Below are 20,615 nucleotides of genomic sequence, written 5' to 3'. Positions count from 1 at the left end.
GCTCTGGACTTCAAACATTGAGGCTGTGGGTTCAAGTCCTGGTACTGACACGGTGTGACCCTGAGGGGGGCTCTTCACCTACCTGTGCTGTGGACGTTGTAATTCGCCTTGGATTAGGGTGTCTGTCATATAAGAAATAAAAATCATCCTCATCATCATCATCATTATATTCGTATGTTGCCTGAGCTGCTTGCTCTTGAACACACGCCATACGTGATTGAAAACAGCAGGAATGTTTCACTCCTGGACGATTTCTGCTGGTCTTTGTGCCTTGGTCGATATAAAACACAGTTTTACCTGAGAGTTTATTCTTTTGAAATGAGACAAATAAAGCCAGTAGAATTATGGGAAATGGAGTGTGTATTGTCTTCATTATTAGAGGTTTACTGTTTTCATTCCTTTACGCTGTTCACACCGGGAGGTTCTTTGTGTTTTTCTTCAGTTGTATGTGGTCATCCTTTTAAATTTACAGATGAAAATGTACATGTAAAGAGTTTAGGAGAGTGCAGGGAGGGGGCATTGATAGGGGGCTTCCCTAATCAAAGTAAGTGACACACATGTAAATGTAACCAACTATGGAGGTCCATAGATGTGAACGTATATTACAATGGAGTTGAAACTGACACCGCCGGTCCAGAAGTGTTTGTAGGATTGGCAGCTATCAGGGCCTTTGCCCCCCATGTGATTGTCACACGTGGTCTTACATGTATATAAAACTGAAGAGTGGAGGTTCCCTTTGGGCTTTCGCACACATTCATATGCGGGGGTAACATTGATCAGGGGCTGTACTGTGCATGATGGACTGAACGATCAGGGGCTTAAATCTCTGAAGCCCCCTACCCTCACACCAGTGCCGCTGTGTACATTCAGGCTTGTCTTGGACCAGAGGACACCTCACCTGCCTCTATTTTGCTCTTCCTCCATTTTCGCTCTCAGCCACAGCGCTTGCTAACACCACTGAGCTCTGCTGAACTTTCTCCTTCCACTTCAGACCTCGCTGTACATGCCAAACGTGATCACGTGACCTTCTTCAGTCATCAGTCCACCCTATTGGTTAGTGGTGCTATTCAGCCTATCAACTGCTTCTGTTCCATTCCTGATTTGCATGAAGCCCACCTTCAGCACAGAGCAGGAATGTTAGCAGAATGTGAATAAATGGACAAATTAAAACAAAAAAAACACGGGGAGACCAATTTTCTTTTATCTACAATGTCACCAAATTTCTGTCAAATCAGTCAAAGCGTTTTAAAGACTTTGGGGGGAGTTTAATCCTAAATGTTGAACTATCATATATAAAGTAAATAGCTATATATATATATATATATATATATATATATATATATATATATATATATATATAGAGAGAGAGAGAGAGAGAGAGAGAGTAGATATATGTAGCTCTATCATATAGTATTATTCATATCTATAAAGGATGGATAAGTGTGAAAAGCCCTGTATGCTACATATAAAGGCACTATACAGACAGATATACTGGACATGAAAGGCACTATATTTATTTACAGATAGACATGAAAAGCAGTTTATGATAAAGGTGCTCTATGGATAGAAAGGCAGATGTGTAACAGACAAAATGAAGGGGACAGGGACATATGAAAGGTGCTATATAAGAGGTACACAGATCGATAGGAAAGGCGCTATATGATAGACAGACAGGCGCCGTAGGTAATGAAGGAGCTTTCTGTATAACAGATAGAAGTACAGACAGACCTGAAAGGCGCTGTAAAACAGATGACAGGGCACACTGGCCCAGGAGTGGCAGGGCCTCCATTAGGCTGTCATTGGTGTTCTGCCCTGCATTTTAGCTCAAAGACCCCTGTGGGGGTCAGGAGGTGTGGTCAGGCTGATTTTTGGTGGCCCCTTTGTTGGATGCCCATTTTTACCTTCACCCTGAGGCCCTGCCTTGTGTTAGCACATAAAACTTTAAAGGTTTTGGAGATAACCATTGGTGGTGTTGGAGTGTGCTGAAGTCCATTCAGTTTAATACGCGTGCCCCTCATACACTGCATGGACCCTGAGTGATTGAACAACAGGGCCAGCTTAGCTAGGCGATGTGCCCTCGGCAGCCCTGCTCTGCCCGCCAACAAGTGTCCTGTGTCTATGCTGTTCTACGCTTCTTGTTGGTGCCCTCAAATATTTGCTGATGGGCACCATATCTGTACTTTCTTGAGCCTGGCATCCACAGAGCACTGGTTTCTGTTATAATGTATTGCCCCCTGCTGGCACACTTTTATACCCACACCACACTGGTTTTCACCTCCACTCCGCCCAACTCTGGCTCCAGTGCTCCAGGTGTTGGATGTAAGGGATGGGCTCCGGTGTAATCCGATGCAACCCAGGGGGGTTGCCACCAAGAGTTCTGGGGGACATAATGTGCATCCCATGGCTGCTCCCCCAGATCCATTGTCAAAGGGGCGTCCCAGCTGGGCATGGGTCCTGGGCGTCCGCCACAATAGCGTCTCTGACACAGAAAGACAGGCGTCAGTCGTGTTTGTGAAGTATTTCTCAAGTGTGTCACACCCTAAGAGTTACTGATTGTATGACATGTTAGGACAATGCATGACGAAAACTGAAAATCAACCAGACTTGAGTTTTGGCACCTGTGTGGCTGGGGTGGGCAATGCCATCTGAAAAGGGCTGTCTGCCCTCCTAATGAAAAGCAGGAACCTACATAATCCTTGCCCTCCCTGCCTATCCAGGTGCCCACCTACGGATGACATCCTAGTGAAGCCACTGCAGCGTGTCCTCTAATGAGCACAGTGGGTGGCACGCTGGCACAGTGTTAGGTCGGCAGCTCTTCGTTCCCGGATGAAATCCTGGCCTGGTCTCCCCGTGTCCACAGTACTCGTGTCTCTGTCTGGGCTCTCCTGCAGATACTGTATGATTGGGAGACAAACGCTGAAGCCGCCATATATTAGATAGAACTAGAGACAAATGTCACACGCTGTTTGTATAACGGAAAGAGAGACATTGAAAGGCGCTATATATTGGAAATGATGTGAATGATAAATATGATAAGTATTATATAATAGAAATAGATACTGAAAGGCACTATATGATTGGAAACTAGAGCTTGAAAGGCATCACAGATAGATGTCATAATAGACAGGCAGTGCACCTTTTCTAACAGATGCTGAAAGGCGCTATATAAGTGATTGGTGGTCAGGAATGCTGTTTGTCATATTGCACACATTTGCCTTTGGCCCCCCATTACACCTTCATCTTTCAGTTTCTCGCCTCAGTAAATCTTGGCTGCGTTGGCCTTCACGCTGTCCTGCTGCACATGGCTGACTCGGCTCTACTCAGCTGTTTTTGTGTTTGTGATTTTTCACGTTGTTCCTTTCTTCACTGCTTGCTTATAAATTTCTTTTCTGAGATAATTAAAGCGCCACCGAGAATCGTGTTGTGCGGAGGTGTCTCCCCCGTCAGCCTCGCTTGGCACTTTCTTGCAGTTTGCTCGTAATTCAAAGAGGCCAATGCGGCTGCCAAGGACACTTTGTTTCCAAGCAATTCCAGATGTCTTATTGACCATTTCAGAGGCCCCAGGCTGCTGATTTCCATTACTGGCAGATCTCAAGACCCGTGGGGAGCGCTCTCTTCACGGCCAGCAGGATGCTGAGAGGCGCTTTATTTGCTGGTCAACTTCCTGATTTCCAAATATTTGCTGACTTTTTTTGCCCTTCTCCTAGCTCAGCTCTGTTAAGGTGGTACATACTGCCTTAACAGGTTTGTCTCATTTCAATGGAGTTTCTGTTCCCTGATGAAGGTTGGATGAACTGGTGTGCCACTAAATTGAACTGGTGTGCCGAGTGACAGACTTGCACAAAATCCAGTGCTCTTTCCCATCCTGAACCTGCTTTTGGGACAGACACCTGCTCCTCTCTATTCTGAACTGGATAAGTGAGGGAGTTACAGGGCCATTTATGATTTTATTATTGTCACATACTAGAAATGGATGGAAAGATGGTTGGGTGGAAGAAAAACAGAGCAAACTAAAGAGGAAGTCTGCAAAATGAAAAGGCTGAGATGACAGGTAACTAAATTTGTGTCACTAAAGCTCCAGAAAGAGCCGGCGCTGTGAAGGAGGTCCTGATTGTAAGGCAGCTTCTTCACCTCATGACTGCAGACCAGTGGCTCCAGTGTCACACATCATGAAGACCTTTGAGGGGCTGGTCCAGGACTATAGAACTCACCTCATGGTAGACCACTGCAGTTTGCCACTCAGACAAAGATTGGAGTGGAGGATGCAATCATCTGTCTGCTCCACAAGGCTGGGCAACGCTGGCAGTGGTGTGAGGATGAGGAGTTTGATGTCTCCAGTGCCTTCAGTGCCATCCAGGAATCCGAGATGAGGGCTCAGCTCAGGGATATGCAGGTGGATGAGCCTCTGGGGACCTGATAATGGACTATCTGTCAGGGAGACTCAAGGACTGTCTGGGGAACATTGGAGCACCACAAGGAACAGGCCTGTCACCTTCTCTATTGACATCTCGGACTAGAAGTCTAACAGCAGTTCAGATAAGGTTTCATCGACAAGGGGGATGAGGCAGGGGAGAGAAGTTAAGTGGAGAGCTCAACTCAAACAGCCAGTCCACAGTCAGGGGCGGCACTGCTATAGACACTTGGGGACTGATCTGACGCCACAGAGAAACGATAGAAGAGCGAGCAGAGCAGACTCGTTTACTGTTCCTGGGTAGGGACGTCCTTTACGAGTCCTGTGACTCTGTGATGGCCAGAGAGGACCACCCAATCAACACGCTAATTATAAGGGACACACTCTGGACCCCCTGGAGGAGAGACTGGAGACCAAACGCTGCACATCCCCTCTGTGACACATCAACACAGCCAACAAACTACTCAGCAGAAGTGTGTCAAGAAAGGCGACCGGGGGTCCTTCATCCCAACTGCAGTACGCCTCACGGGGGCTGCTCTCTTAATTTCAACCAAGCCAGAAGCTGTTCTTTTTTGTCACTTTTGCGTGTGTTTGAGGATTTGTTGTTTGTCATATTATTTCTTGAGCTTCTGCAAAAGCATCATTTCCAATTGGGACAAATAAAGTCTGTCATTATGTGGACTTCCATTATTCAGATAACACGTCCACCTGAGCTGCTATTGATGTCACGAGCAGTTCACCACACAAACCTTAGCACGTACAGTGGTGTGAAAAACTATTTGCCCCCTTCCTGATTTCTTATTCTTTTGCATGTTTGTCACACAAAATGTTTCTGATCATCAAACACATTTAACCATTAGTCAAATATAACACAAGTAAACACAAAATGCAGTTTTTAAATGATGGTTTTTATTATTTAGGGAGAAAAAATCCAAACCTAATAATGGCCCTGTGTGAAAAGTAATTGCCCCCTGAACCTAATAACTGGTTGGGCCACCCTTAGCAGCAATAACTGCAATCAAGCGTTTGTGATAACTTGCAATGAGTCTTTTACAGCGCTCTGGAGGAATTTTGGCCCACTCATCTTTGCAGAATTGTTGTAATTCAGCTTTATTTGAGGGTTTTCTAGCATGAACCGCCTTTTTAAGGTCATGCCATAGCATCTCAATTGGATTCAGGTCAGGACTTTGACTAGGCCACTCCAAAGTCTTCATTTTGTTTTTCTTCAGCCATTCAGAGGTGGATTTTCTGGTGTGTTTTGGGTCATTGTCCTGTTGCAGCACCCAAGATCGCTTCAGCTTGAGTTGACGAACAGATGGCCGGACTTTCTCCTTCAGGATTTTTTGGTAGACAGTAGAATTCATGGTTCCATCTATCACAGCAAGTCTTCCAGGTCCTGAAGCAGCAAAACAACCCCAGACCATCACACTACCACCACCATATTTTACTGTTGGTATGATGTTCTTTTCTGAAATGCTGTGTTCCTTTTCGCCAGATGTAACGGACATTTGCCTTCCAAAAGTTCAACTTTTGTCTCATCAGTCCACAAGGTATTTTCCCAAAAGTCTTGGCAATCATTGAGATGTTTCTTAGCAAAATTGAGACGAGCCCTAATGTTCTTTTGCTTAACAGTGGTTTGCATCTTGGAAATCTGCCATGCAGGCCGTTTTGCCCAGTCTCTTTCTTATGGTGGAGTCGTGAACACTGACCTTAATTGAGGCAAGTGAGGCCTGCAGTTCTTTAGACGTTGTCCTGGGGTCTTCTGTGACCTCTCGGATGAGTTGTCTCTGCGCTCTTGGGGTAATTTTGGTCGGCCGGCCACTCCTGGGAAGGTTCACCACTGTTCCATGTTTTTGCCATTTGTGGATAATGGCTCTCACTGTGGTTCGCTGGAGTCCCAAAGCTTTAGAAATGGCTTTATAACCTTTACCAGACTGATAGATCTCAATTACTTCTGTTCTCATTTGTTCCTGAATTTCTTTGGATCTTGGCATGATGTCTAGCTTTTGAGGTGCTTTTGGTCTACTTCTCTGTGTCAGGCAGCTCCTATTTAAGTGATTTCTTGATTGAAACAGGTGTGGCAGTAATCAGGCCTGGGGGTGGCTACGGAAATTGAACTCAGGTGTGATACACCACAGTTAGGTGATTTATTAACAAGGGGGTAATTACTTTTTCACACAGGGCCATGTAGGTTTGGATTTTTTCTCTCCCTAAATAATAAAAACCATCATTTAAAAACTGCATTTTGTGTTTACTTGTGTTATATTTGACTAATGGTTAAATGTGTTTGATGATCAGAAACATTTTGTGTGACAAACATGCAAAAGAATAAGAAATCAGGAAGGGGGCAAATAGTTTTTCACACCACTGTACATTTCTCGGTGTTCCTTTGTCTGTCGTTTACCGTCTGTGGTCTACGGATTGCTGTGTGTCAGCTATCATGTGCTGTCCACTGTTTGCCACCTCTGGTCTGTCACCTACCATCCTGTGTGGCACTGCCTCTTGTTTCACTTTTGCCTGCTCTCCGTATCACTTGCTGTCTATGAAGTGAGTGTCACTATAGGAGTAAGCTGATCAAATCTTGTGATTCTTGAAAGGGACGTCTTCACTGTTGACCGTGATATGGTGACAGGGTTTGGGCAGTGTGGTGGGCTTAGGGTCCAGGCCTCATCTCATAGAGCAGGTCACTGATCAGTAATTAAACTGATAGGCCTGTCAGTCTTGGCAACAGGAGGTCCATCTTGGCAGCAGTCAGACAAGTAGCTCCTCATGGCTCTGCCCTCTGCGTTTCTGTACCTCCAGGCCCTTTCTAGGTGAAGCCCTCAGTGACTCGGTCACACCGGTCTGCGACTCGCCCTGACTGAGTCTGTGTGTGTGAGAGCAGAAAGCCAAGGAGTACTCGGGTGGAAGTGCAAAGGAGTGAATGAAAGCGGGGGGTTCGGACCACGTGAAAAGGAGAGATGTCTCGTGTTTGCCGCACCACCACAAAATGGAAAAAGAAAATGAGAGGCTGAACTCGCCATACCTGGAAAGCCTTTGTACAGGACACTGGTCTGCATGTTAATTGGCTGTTGGCGTGCAGGGAAATCTGAAAGTGAGATGAAAAGCCATGAGGCAGTCGTGTAATTTGTCATCCTCTGACCCTTAGTCGTGTAATTGGACCTCCTCACGGTGCGGTGATCAGCAACAGTAGTCATTAAGTTTGAAGATACTGACTTCTATGATGTCCGCAGTGATCATCACTGGAGGGTCCACAAGTCGGTGGCTGCTGGTCCGTTTCGCTCTGATTCTTTTATTTCTTCTCTCTGCTTGTTGTTGTTCTTCCTCCCAGCATTTTGAAAACGGTACAATTCATCCAAGTTTCTTTTCAATCCAAGAAGTGACGCCTACTAACTGGAAGTCCCACCTGTCAATCAGAGACCTCCTTCTCTTGTAATGGACGTGTACAGGTGGTCTCTCTCTTCCCACTCATGCCAGTAGGAGGACAAACAGCAAAGCATAGAAATGAAGCACTTGTATAGGAAGGCGCTATACAAGACCCCACCTGCCCCTGGAAGTCGTGTCATGTGACGTCACTAGCTCACATAGCATCGTCTGTGATGGCAGATACTTGTCTATCTATTGTAGATGCTATAATGGATGGACGGGCATCATCCTGGCTGGGTTGGGTTACAAAGCCTTGCACAGCCAGGAGGCCATCAGGATCATCTGGACTGAGATACATTCTGGCCAGAATGGTTTTCTGTTTCAATCCAATCTGGGGAAAAGGGAATAATGGATGGACTGAGGGAGGCTGAAAATCAGGGTCAACAAGAGGAGGCAGTGTACTTCTAGCATACTCCCAGTTTGGTCACCCACAGGACTGCCTGGGACTTACAGTTTAGAAGTGTAGCCCTGTCGGGGTCTCTTGGTGCTGCCAAGGGGCACTGCCAGGAGAAATACTCAATGTTTTACTGAGCTTCCGTATGGCCCGGAAGTGTGTCCACAGTGTACTGCCATAGGCACCAGATGGCCTGCCAGGTCCGTCATAAAAGGAGGCATCTTGTCTCTCTCAGGGACTTCGAATCAGGAGGCAGTAGGACAAAACTCACTGGAGAGACGGGAGAAGAAAGAGGAGAAGTAATGACTGTAATTGTGTGTTGTACTGGAGGATCAAACCTGCCCAGGACTGTCTTGGTGTCGTCGTGTTTTGGGATGCAGGGTGCTATTATGCCCCCTACTGGTCACACCATTTACTACACTTGTGCTTTCTCCAGCTTTAGGAGTGCCTTGACTTGTTTTTTGATTTTGGTTTAGTGGTTTGGCTGTGGCGCCAGTTACGACTGATTTTCTGCTTTTCACTGCGTCTCATTTCTTCGGCTACGTCTTTGTCTTCTGAGCCATCAGCCCACTTTGCTGGAGCAGGTCAGGTTCAACCTCACCACGTATCTTCTTGATTGTGTCCCACTAAGCGCAGTCTCTTTGTAGCTCCTGATTTTTGCTGAATTATTCTCTGTAGGGACCCCAGGATCTCATGAGGCAGTTCATCACGTGGAGGTGCACACGCAAGGCACACTTGTCAGGTTATGCGGTTTATCTTGTCGGGTGAAACTTTCATGTACACAATTGACATGGAGATGCTAACAGCCTTACTGTGCTTCTCTTTATCAGATAATGAGTCAAGCGGAGGGGCAGCAAAAGAGCCTCGTCCATTCTATAGAAGCTTTGCCGACTCGAGGCCCTCTTACCTCCCTGGACCAAGACCTGCTGCTTCTGAAAGCTACCTCAGCCGCGACTCTCAGCTGCCTCGGCGAGTGTCTCAACATCTTACAGCAGAACGTCAGCCAGGCGTCCCAGCACAGCAAGACCCTGCCTCCAGGTGAGCGGCCACCGGCCTTTCACGTACACTTAGCTAGCGGGGTCTCTGGTCGCTAGGTTACAACAGCTCTCTGTACTCGGACCTGAGACTCTTTCTGATTGGTCAGAAGTGTTTAAGGTAGCTCCTCTCACAGCCGTTACACCCTTAAGGAGTCGCCCAGTATCGGCTCCTTGCACTGTCTCTTATTCTTTGTGTTCTCGGCCCTCTTACTGTGACCTTAAGTGGCCTTCCTCATCGTGTTCTTGATTTCCAGTCTTCTTACAAAGCACCGCTTGTTAAAATTACACACAAGTCACGCTGTACCAGCGGTTGGAGCCCCTGCAGAAGGCATCTCTGGAAATGGCTGGTGCCCCTCGAATTCTGCAGGTCTTGGTGTCAAAGAAAGTGCTGTTTGCGCTTCAGTCGTCGTTACTTCCAAGTGTCGAATTTCTTCCAGTAGACAAACTCATCTGTGTGTTTGCTGGAAAGCCTGCATAACCGTTAGACTGATGTTTATGAATTTAATTTTTCAATCAGATTTCAGCTTGTTGAGCATATTGGTAAGAACTGTGATGGGTGATTTCTGAACAATTTATTCTTTTTGAACGACTCTTTTCAATCAGCCATACGAATTGATTTGCAAGCACAAAAGGAGTCCGTTCGGTGCAGCCCAGCAGAAGCGTGTGGGACACGCATGACACCAGCATCAGCTTTCATTTTGGAGGTAGATGTGGAAATCGCATGTGTGAGTCTCGCTTGTCTGATTCAGGATTCTCCTTCACTTCGGATTCTGATGCTTTCAAATTTGAGCTGAATTATTACCGACAAACGAGAGCTCCGCCACCAATCGCTCTCTTGTTCATCACACAGGTACAATAGTGAATAGTGAGAGAACACCTTTATCTCTGTTAATTGTTTGTTATGTGCAATTTGTTATTGGAATGTCTTAAGCAAGAATACAAAACATAATATTAAACTAATATGTTCATGTCCCCATTTAACAAATCAGTTGCACAAAATTGAACCTCATTAAAATATTGTTCTGAATTCTAACAATTATTTGTGAAGTGAGTCATCCCCCACAAACAAGGGGCACAGAACTCGTTCATTCGACTTGTGAACTGAATTGAGGACATGGGACGTGGTTCTCATTTGCTTGATTTGCCAACTGAATCATTCATTACCCACTAACGAGTCAGCGAGTTGCAGGGCTGTCATTCGTTGGATTCATGAACTAAATCATCATCTACGAACAAATCAGATGATTCTCGTTCATTTGGTGTTCCAACTGAATCATTACTCAGGAACGATGATTTTCAGTCTGAACCCTTACCTGAGAACAAGTCACACGGTTCTCTTTCGTTTGATTCACAAACCGAGTCATTACCCTGCAACGAGTCAGACAATTCTCATTCATTTCATTTGTGCATTGCATCATTACCCGAGAACAAGTGACATGTTCTTGTTTATTTGATTCACAAACTGAATAATAATCTACAAATGAGTCATGTGACTCTCAATCTGAATCATTACCCAAGAATGAGTTGTACGATTCTCATGCATTTGATGTGTATACTGAATCGTTACCTTCAAACAAGCTGTAGAGTCTTGTTCCCTTCTGATTCTTGAACCGATCGTCTTGTTTTCATTATGCATTTTAACTCTTTAGTCATGCTGTGTGCTCTCAATCAGGACAATGTTATACGATATGAATTATCAGCATGTTTAATGTATAGATTATATAGGAGTGTGTAAGAATTATTTTATTAGGTATTTGCAGTGCAAATCATTCAAAGAAGGCACCAAAAGTGTTTTGCTTTTCTCTGCCACCTCCCCTCGATTCTGTTGTGGAATCAAACAAATGAACTGAATCAAATGAACAAAGTCACTTAAAAATTAAATCCGTTAAAGTGAATTAAAATGTCCATCACTACTGCAAAGCCATGAAGCTTCAACTCAAGGGGATCAAATGTAGAACTGCTGTTAGAGAGCCCCCTACAGGCACTGACTAGATGTCATCAGCACGGAATTTTGTGTCAGTCAGTGGTTCTTTTTGGATATGCCATGGCTGACTCCAGTGGACCCTCTCAATACGCCCCAGTGGCGTGAAGGCTATTTGCTCTTCATATTTCACCATTTAATATGTGCCTATTGACATTTCACTGTCCAGGTGGACATGTTCTGTTGATGGTCCATGCCACTCTGTGCCCGTACCTCTGCCAGCTCAATTATGCAAGCCTAAGTCCCTAGCCAGACTGCTCTGCATTTTACCTGCTGTGGCTATCAGGCGTGACCAGACATTCACCACGGCTCCCGTCCCAGCACTTCACGGCTGTGACAGGGTCCTCATTTCAGTGGTCACTGGGTGCACTGCACCTGCACTTCTGTTCCAAGAGAAGGGCACTCCTGAATTGTCACCGGCTGCCTGTCCTCAGTTAGGCACAAATGAGTCTTTATTGTATATAGCACCCCTCGGGGCCTACACTCCCAGCGTCACAGAAAGTGGTTCCTGGTGTCCTCCTAAGCAAGCTTGTGACTCTTGTCGTGTGCTGTGCCCCCCGGCAGTGGTCTGCGTCAGGTTCTGTGCTGCTCATATGTTTTGTTTTCTTTATGTCTGCAGTTACGGCGTGTTGCAGTGTAGGAAAGTAGTCTGGAGACGGACAATTTCCACAGCAAGTATAACTGCTCCCTGCTCGCCCCATGCCCGCCCCATGCCCATCCTGACTGGCTCTGCACTGCACGGCTGTATGCACGACAAATGTAAAAAGGTTTCCCCGCTTGCTTTGACTTGTCTTCGCATTGCCATCTCTTGTTGTGCTTGAGGGATCAGGGTTGCTTGAAGGGTGGCTGGTATTGTGGTGCCACCAGGGCCCTAAAATTTAGAGAAAGAGAGAGAGAGAGACAATGCATCTAGGAATGCCAACCCCTACCCTGTGCCCCTGCAGAGCATGTCCTCACCATTGTAAGCCTTGTGATGGAAAGGGGACACTAGATTTAACACACATATGAATATGTTAGTTGGGACACATCAGCTTAAAAGTTCAGCCTGTTGTTGTAATTGTGTTTGCCCGTGAGCCCACTCTCAGTGATGGGCACTACAGAAGCGTTATAAAGCTCTAATCACACAGTGAGTGCACAAAAAGACTCCAATTAATTTAAACACAATAAATGTAAGCATCTCCATACTGATTAACATAAATGGAAGCTCACAATGTCTGTCTAGTGGGAGTGAGGTGACAGAGGAGAGGAAAACTAAAACTCAATCAGCAGCATCAATGAGGGAAAGAAAACCCTCGGGGGCTCCACAGTCAGCCATAACACACAAACTCAGGCCCAGTCAGAGTTGTGGAGACTTCGGCCAACTGGCCACCTGCACCCTGCTGGTCATTCTTCTGTAACGTCTGTGCTGGGCGTCTAATATGACGACAGAATCTTTCTATCCGTCGATCCCAATACGTCAGATGTCTTTCCATGGGCAGGCAAACAGCTTGGCAGTAGAACAGTGGCACAATGTGGGCACAGCAGGACACCACAGTGAGAAACAGAGTGGGCCAGGGTTAGCACTGCTTCATAATTATTGTAAGAATTTAACTGTACTCTTTACATGTAACAATACTATGAACCCTACAATTTGTTTTCGTAGAAGAACAACATGCACACCCTGAGAATAACACAGTGCAGTGGCCAGTCTTACTTGGTTTGTCATGCTGAGGTCCTTGGGTAACCCTATTTTACCCTTTTAAAGTGCCCAATGTAGACCTTAACAGAATGCCCCCAAAGCCCATGTATAGTCCTTCAGTGATTACTCTAAGTAGACTGGATGGACTGCTATTGTAGTTCAATAAGTCCTCCTGTCTTTTAAATCTACTGTATAACACCAGGCTGTTATGTGTGCAGGGCAGATGAGATTTGGATTAACAGGGTGAAGGACGTGAAATCAAAACAGGTCAAAACCGGGAGATTAAAGAAAAGGCCAAAACAACAAGCAAGAAACAAATTTAAGGAAGTAAGCAAAAGGTCAAAACACATAAAAACAAAACCATGAAGATATTTAGCAAGCAAATAAAACAGTTTTTATTTTTTTTTTTATGTATCCACACCTTAGATAGACCAAGTTTGTCCCGGAGGACATTTTAGATCAATTGCACCACAGTACTCCGATCGCGATCTCCGAGGATATGCCCATTACAACCATCAGGTGTCCTAACAACAGGTACCCACCAATGCAGTGAACGTGTGGATTTGATTTGCCTGTGACAGAAATGATCACATCGTAGGAAGTTAGATAAGAATGCCAAAAACAGATGGGAGATAAAGTTACACTTTCAATTTAAGGTTTCCAATTGTGCCCCATATATAAGCAGAATAAAAAGATGAGTGTTGACAAAGTAATATTAGTACAACCAGGCTAATAATTAGTTCATCTTGCTTAGACTACCAGGTGGCTCTCTGTCTTAGTATGTCGATTGGTCAGTTCTGGTCTGCACTGGCCCTTGGATGACAACATGGCGCCTGCACTAACTTACCAGCTGAGAGAGATGCGCAGAGACACTGGGCACCTTTGTTAGCCTCAACTTATCCATTCCGGTCATCCTTGTCACCCCACTTGCACGAATGGGGGTGTCAATGATTCAGCTCACCAGCACAACTCCCCAGTCCAGCTGCTGGCCAGCACAGACCTGTTCAGGTCCTGTCATTTCAGCCACCAGCCTCCATTCTGTCAATGGCCTTTCACCTCTGTCACCTGTGTTCTCTCTGGCCAGCTACCCAGTCAGTATTGGATTTGTTATTCACCTGGGGGCCAAATGACTACATGTAAAAGTTCTTATCTGATCTGGGAGGATCATAACTGGGCCTGAGCAACAACTGGTTTCTAAACTTTTTTCCTATGTACACATTTTTATCTTAATATTGTATTACACCACCCTCATGACACTGCTAGAAATAAACACATTTCTGAATATCGTCCATACATATAAAACACCTTCATTTTCTAATATTTTAAGCTGGTTCTGTAATGTGCGTTTTCAAAGACAGGCTGGTGACAAAGATAACACGCAAAGCTGGGTGCCAATTCAACAACACCAACGGTTAGTTCAACTGAGTTACAAGGCGACAAGATATCATTGCATTCTGCAGCAGCATACCTTATCGGTGTCTGTTGAGCAGAACAAAGAAAAATAAATAAATAAGTAACAGCAAATTGCCTTTCTATATGGACAGGAGAGACGTATGCCAAGTAGTCTGTGCTTTTACATCCCCAACCCCCAAATCTTACTTTCCTTTTTGGTTTCTTTTGCTCACCCTGCTCATCACTTGAATTTCTACAATTTTGTGTTTTGCAGGTCTGTGGTGCTTTGCTTGCTCTTAGGTGCCCGCTTACTGCAACCAGGCACTGGCATTTGCCCACACATCAACTGATGAGGTTCACCTATAAGGGCTCCATGAAGAGCTCTTCGTGTTTGTCATGAGACCCGTCACGGCTTTCTGCCCCGGTGTTTTCTTTTCTTGCCAGTCACTGTAAAATCTTGCTAACTCATCAACACACTTACTGTATATTTGAGATGTCTATCTATTCATTCTTTAATTTATTTGCATCTTCTAGTCAAGACACCACTTCCCATAGTGCATATGCTAGTTCAGTGATTTTATTGTTTTTCATTTTTTTGACATTTTCAATGCTATTTTGGCCGCCACGACTTTATGATTCCTAATATACTGCATTGGCGCAACAGTGGTGTCTGAGCGATTTGTCGTATAACATGCATGTTTTTGGTTCTAACAAAACATTTCATACTGGTGCAATTCCTAAGGACTGGAGGCCAGCAGAGATCATCCTGTTATATAAAACAGAGATCAGGCAGGTCCAAGTACCTCGTAACTACAGGCCAGTGAATTTAACATGCATCACAGATAAACTAATGAAGGGAATGATTAAGAAAACGATGGAGCGGTACATGACAAAAACAGTCACTGTGAGTTCAGGTGGAGAAGGCCGAGCTTCACTGATATGATGGAAGAAACGAAAGCAGATGAACAGAGAGGTGCATAGGAGCTGATTTTCAGGAGGTGTTTGATAAGCTAGGCCTGTGGTCAAAGTGAAACATGCGGGCATTCAGGGTGGTGGTGGGGGGTACACAAGTGACTTCTCAGGTTTAGGTGCTGTTAAGAATGGTGTCCCACAGGGGTCAGTGTTGGGGCTGCTGCTGTTTTGTATGCATGTAAATAATTTGGATAGAAATATAAAGAACAGGCTGGTGAAGTTTACAGATGATACCAAACTGGGTGGACTGGCACATATCATCGAGAATCTCTTGAATCATCACAGAGGGACTTGGGCACATGAAATTTAATGTTAACTCCTTCTCTCTTTTCAGTCACACTCTCAAAGATCGGCAGGAAGCCAACTAACGTCACTTCCTTTACACCCTTCTGGGGTGTCCATTATATAACACAGCCGCACTCTTGTGATCCCACTCAGACCACTATTACTGACAGTACCAGTCTCATTTTCACATTTTCTTCTCATTTTTCTCTATTAAAAGGGATTTCACCAAGAGGTGCCCAACTCTATTTTATATTTTTAACAAACTATAAAAGTAAAACAGCCCATAGAGGAAAAAAGAATCCAACACACATTCATTCATCACAGACACCATGTGACAGTTTTGTTAACACGTGGCCGCTCTCCACTCGGGTGTGTGTACGACTACTGGACCTTGTCTTGAGCCTTTGGTCCTCCTCACTTAAAGGGCAAGCGTCCACTTACGGCGATTTCCTTATAGGTCACCGTCTGCTCGTTTTTCCGGTAACCACTCCACTCTGCCATCGGTACTTGAGGCTGCGATATAAACGTATATAAAACACAGTCAGCTACTGGTACAGTAAAAGGGAGAAGACGCTTGATATGCTCGCTAGCTCAGCAACATGCATGGCTGTATGTCCTGTCCATCATACATAAAACATTACACACAGTCTTGTGATATTTGTGTTAATTTTTCAGTGTCTCCACACGAATGAGAATTTAGGGCCACATTATGGAAACAGAAGACCACCTATAAAGTGACCATTGAGCAATTAGCCCCATTTTGGTGGTAAACCAGAGCTGTTGGGAGTTGATCTCTTTCACCAGTAAATGATTTCAAATTGAAGCTCCTCTGTCCTCACAGTGGTGGTGAGTGGCAGAATGGGATGCCAGATCACAAGATGGGGGTTGTATCATTCTGTAATAAACTGATAGAAATATTCCTATTGATATGTTGAAACTGGGAAAACTTGATCCCAACCACATTAAGGGTGCCTATTGACTCTGCACTGGCACAAGTAAATGAACGACCATTATGGGACATCTTCACACAGCAAATACAGACGCGCCTCTTCACACTGTGCCTCCCGTGATGAATGTGTTTGCCTGTTGCAGACGGTGTTCCTGGATGGCTGGGCCCAAAGTCCTATTCTGCTGAGCACCTGAAGAACGACGGTTTAAATCAAATTCCTTCCACAAGATCTGCAGAACCTTCTCCTGCTTTGACCAGCAGAGGCCTTCAGTGCACGGCTGAGGTAAGCGGTGGCTCGCCATCGAATGGAGATCTTTGGATTTCTCTACTTTGTCAGATTCTGATGTAGGAAAGAATTATTGGTGGTTGGTTTTGTGACATCTCAGACAACAAAGATATGATGACTTTCTGACCACAGTAGCTGGCAGGCTTTCGTGTATTTCCCACAAGAGTTTTGATGGTTCAGTTGGCAGACTGGTACGGGTACTATAAAACAGCTTCACAATTACACCAAATGAGCTGCAGTCCCACATACATTTAACACAATGAACGGTCATTCATCATTTATTAGAAGTCAACAATCACTCCATCTCCACTTTTTTTCATTTTACTTGAGCATGAGAGCCTCCACTTACTCACAAACATCTCAGACACAGGCACAGCAGGTAGTTTCTCCTCAGCTTCATGGTATTAAATATCAAAATGTCCAAATCCTGTAAAGCCATGGTCTCCACACTAAGAGCAGACAACCCGATTTGTCCATCCAAGCCAAAGCCTTTCAGGACTCTGATGCCTTCATCAGGGTTGGCCATAAACTGGGAGCCAAGAATACAAACACACAAAACCAAACTGATGATGACCTTTGTGCGATTTCTGATTGTATGGCGACCTTTCATGTAAATTAAAAATGTCACTGTCATATAAGTGCAGGGGGCACCACCCGCTGGACCCTAATTTACTGGCAGAGGTGAAAATTGAATGAAAAAAAAAAAAAAAAAGCTTCTAGCCAGAGTGCAGAATGCCATGGTGTCTCAGTTGGTCACGAGTCTTGATCTGACTGATGACTTCTGGCAAGGCTGGTGTTACATAACCCCCACCAGGGCCAGAAGGGCAGAGCTTATAATGGAAGAGGAAGTGACATCATTGGTCATCACACATCAGTCTTTATTTCTGAGGGCAAAAGAGGTGAACGGTGTAAGTGATGGCACCAGCCTGAGTCTTGGGTAGGAATTACAACTAACATGGGAGCTCTGAGGTCTCCCCCTATTCACATGTGCAGGGCCACCTCTACCACATGGGTAAAACAGGCAGTCGCTTTGTGCGTCCAAGTTTTCAGGCGCGGTGTGTTGTTAAGTAAAGTAGATGTAGCTGTTGGCATCAGTACGGCATGGCTCCAGTTGATCCTTTTCACTCAGCCCCAGATCTTCCCTCCTGCCATTACCCTCTTTGTATAATTCACGTGACTCTCTAATGGGGACTCCCCTCCTGTTCTTCAATATTCGATCCACATGGGACTCATGAGCCCTCGCGCAATTCTTCAAGGATGTTAGGGTTAGCATTTTTAAAACCTGCACTGTGCCCCAGCACAAGTGACGCATATTTATATGTTTCAAAGAGGTTGTTTCAGCTGTAGACGGTTCATCGTATTCGGAAACTTGCTGTCTGTTGGACAAGAGCACCACTGATCTACTGTTCAAAATCGCCACCGTACCTTCACGAGGCGTTGGACTGGTGTAGAAATGTGACACTCAGTGAGGCGTCTCGTTGTTCCTGCCCAGTCACTAGTTGTCTCCAGACGTGCGTATTTTACGTCTGCCTTCAGAGAGACTACATGTACAGAGTCCAGTGAAGTGCTTACTGTCATTTGCTCAGCAACAGGCCACAAGTCTCCCCAAGTCAGTGCCAGGATTAGTGAGAAAAACTTCCTTACCTTCAAGCTCATCAAACTTGCCTGAAAAAGCTCAGAAACAACTTTGTCAAATAGGGATAATTATGTGTAGCTATTAATAAAAATGAATAGACAGATTGGAAAGGAGTCTATAAAAGACAGAGAAAAGGCACTATATAATAGGTTTATATGGTCAATATTGTGACAGCTCCAGTCTCCTGTGATCTTTCTCCTTGCACATGCTAATTGACTTGCCACTCGTCTCCTCTCTCCAGTGTGGTCATTAGTGGGTAAGACTACCTGAACAAAGAACTTTTCTTTCTTACCTGAAAAATCTCCAGATTTGTCATCCCTTTGCAGGACAGAAGCAGAAGCAAATGTGACTGTCCTAAAATAAATGTCACAGCCAGGCCTGTTAAGGGGGTACCAGAGTGACACCCCAGAAGGCAGTGAAGGTGCCCATCTTTGCTCAAGAGGAATTGTTCTTCCCTTCCATGTTGCTTCACATCGTTTTCTACAGTGTCATACTCTAAGGGGCTTATTTCAAGTTTTAGTTAGTTTCAGTGCTGATTCCAACTTCTCCCACCATTCTTGTTATTTCCATGTGTGCCTTTCATTGTTTTCATGCTGTTCAGCCAAGCTGTCCACCACAAGACCCTCAGATTATCTTTTAGAACTCACCAATACAAAGCACACTTCTTACAGTATTTCCTTCATTAAAAGCAAGTTGTCCAAGTCCTGAGAGCCCTAATCATCCCCAGCCATGATACCAGCACCAGGCTGGACAGACAGCCATCTTATTAATGAAGTGTGTTCACAAGACCCTCCATCACAGTCGTCGTGTGTATTTGCCTTCTAGTTTGTTTTTTTATGAAGGAGCTTATCAGGCCTCCATCTTGGCATATGTTGCCAATGCAGACGAGGACATTCTTAGAAATGATCAGCTGCACGTTTTTGTTTCTCTCACCAAAGTGGCACTCAAGGACACGCTACACTGAAGAGAGCAAATTACTGAAAACGCAGACCTGTCCATTTTGATATGTTGAGTTTTTCTTTAAAAAGGCACACGCTGAATGCCATATCAACTTGAACGCTGCATAAGAGGGGGCTTTGGAGGGCACCCATGGAAGCAGACTGAGGAATAACCCTAAGGGAGCCATGATCCTTGCCTACAAGCATGCACAATTAAACTCTCACGTTTCTCTCATCACTAGTTCTCTACCATGTTGGAATGCACAATGGAGTTTCATTAAGGATCTCCCTCACATGCTGTATTTGCTGCCTTTAAGGATATTGTTGGAGAGTTCAGTGGATCTGATGAAGTTCTGAGTGTTACACTTGATGAGAGGCGACACTGCAAGAGTGGCATTGGACATTTGCTGGTTTGGTAGATGATATTTCAAAATGACCACTGTAGTCACTTCTGCAATGGGCTGGCAAACCGTCAGTTCATCATGGCTGTACTAACTAGACAAAGAAGCTCCTGAGCTTATAAAGACACAGATAAGAAACGTGCATCAGGACAGCCAGAGGGCAGTAGGCCATCTTGGAGAGCGGCTGTCAGAAAGTGTTCAAGAAAAAAATGTTAATCTGTGCCATCTTAAAGGACATGGTTGTCATACAAATAAAGAAATATAAATATACATAAAAAATACACATATATAAGCAAAGAAAAATACATTTTCTTTCATAGTAAAACATTGTGGTCTTGATTGGATAACATTCATCATACCACACCAAAAACGTGTGTAAAAGTTGAGTTTAGTCGTGGCGTGGGTGTCATAACTAAAGCCACTGTCACATTACGGGACTTCTATTTGTTGGGTATGTCAGACTTATTGACTGCCATCGCTCATCCTGTTGTCAATTTGCCCGACTGAAAATCACTGGGCTTGTCATATTTAGTGATTATAGTATTTGTGTATTTCTATACGCAGGTTTGTCTTATTATTATGTTTTTATTTTTTCACATGAAACTGATTTTCTGGGAGTTTCTAACAGTTTGTTTTCAAAAATGTTCTTTTTTTGTTTTTCATTTCACTCTAATCTTTTGTTTATACGACTCGGGAGACTTTATCACGTGACTGCAATTGGCACATTTGTGATGCAAGCAGCAGGGATGCTATGAGTACGGTGGCAGTTCCGAGTTTTGGTATCCCTTTGGTTGCAGAAGCTTTAGTTGTAGTTAGTGACTCAAGTCAG

At 44.7% G+C, this 20,615-nt stretch overlaps 1 protein-coding gene across 1 annotated transcript in view; it reads left to right on the top strand.

Moving 5' to 3' along the window:
• Positions 1-20,615, top strand: part of osbpl10b (oxysterol binding protein-like 10b) — a 91,692-nt gene that overhangs the window by 29,025 nt on the left and 42,052 nt on the right. Inside the window, 2 exon segments of the mRNA XM_039737172.1 lie at positions 9,062-9,269; positions 16,669-16,808. Of these exon segments, the coding sequence (XP_039593106.1) occupies positions 9,062-9,269; positions 16,669-16,808 (348 nt within the window).

This window comes from Polypterus senegalus, chromosome 15 (assembly GCF_016835505.1).
Source record: "Polypterus senegalus isolate Bchr_013 chromosome 15, ASM1683550v1, whole genome shotgun sequence".
Taxonomy (NCBI): Eukaryota; Metazoa; Chordata; class Cladistia; order Polypteriformes; family Polypteridae; genus Polypterus; species Polypterus senegalus.
Note: the sequence above shows the minus strand (reverse complement) of the source record. Positions and strands in the feature narration are given on the sequence as shown.